Genomic DNA, 569 nt, shown 5'->3' on the forward strand with positions numbered 1-569 from the left:
GGAGTCGTTGTGGTTTCAGGTTCGGGAGTCGTTGTGGTTTCAGGTTCAGGAGTCGTTGTGGTTTCAGGTTCAGGAGTCGTGGTCCATTCAGGTTCGAGAGTCGTGCTCCCTTCAGGTTCGAGAGTCGTGCTCCATTCAGGTTCGGGAGTCGTGCTCCATTCAGGTTCGGGAGTCGTGGTCCATTCAGGTTCGGGAGTCGTTGAGGTTTCAGGTTCGGGAGCCGTGGTCATTTCAGGTTCAGGAGTCGTGGACAATTCAGGTTCAGAAGTCGTGGTCCATTCGGGTTCAGGAGTCGTGGTGGTTTCAGGTTCGGGAGTCGTTGTGATTTCAGGTTCTGAGGTTGGTGGAAGTGTTGTCGTTTCACTGTGTGGCTTACATCCTGCATGTGCAGGCCAATCGCATACTTTATCCACAGGGTTGAAGAGAAGTCCTGGAGAGCACTTCATCAAATACGGTATGCCTCCGTTGCATATATAAAAGGTTTTACAGTCTAACGGATTTGGAACCAAAGTAACAAATTCCTCATTCTCTGGTGGACATGTTACAGCTTCACTTGTATGAACGATGGT

The 569-nt window shown here is 49.9% G+C and overlaps 1 protein-coding gene across 1 annotated transcript; it reads right to left on the reverse strand.

Moving 5' to 3' along the window:
- Window positions 1-5: 5 nt before the first annotated feature.
- Window positions 6-563, reverse strand: LOC128876603 (proteoglycan 4-like; the record flags this gene model as incomplete). Its single annotated transcript, XM_054123094.1, has 1 exon — window positions 6-563. A coding segment is annotated over exon 1 (441 nt), but the record flags the coding sequence as incomplete, so codon positions are not given.
- Between the last annotated feature and the right edge of the window lie 6 nt (window positions 564-569).

This window comes from Hylaeus volcanicus, chromosome 1, assembly GCF_026283585.1.
Source record: "Hylaeus volcanicus isolate JK05 chromosome 1, UHH_iyHylVolc1.0_haploid, whole genome shotgun sequence".
Taxonomy (NCBI): Eukaryota; Metazoa; Arthropoda; class Insecta; order Hymenoptera; family Colletidae; genus Hylaeus; species Hylaeus volcanicus.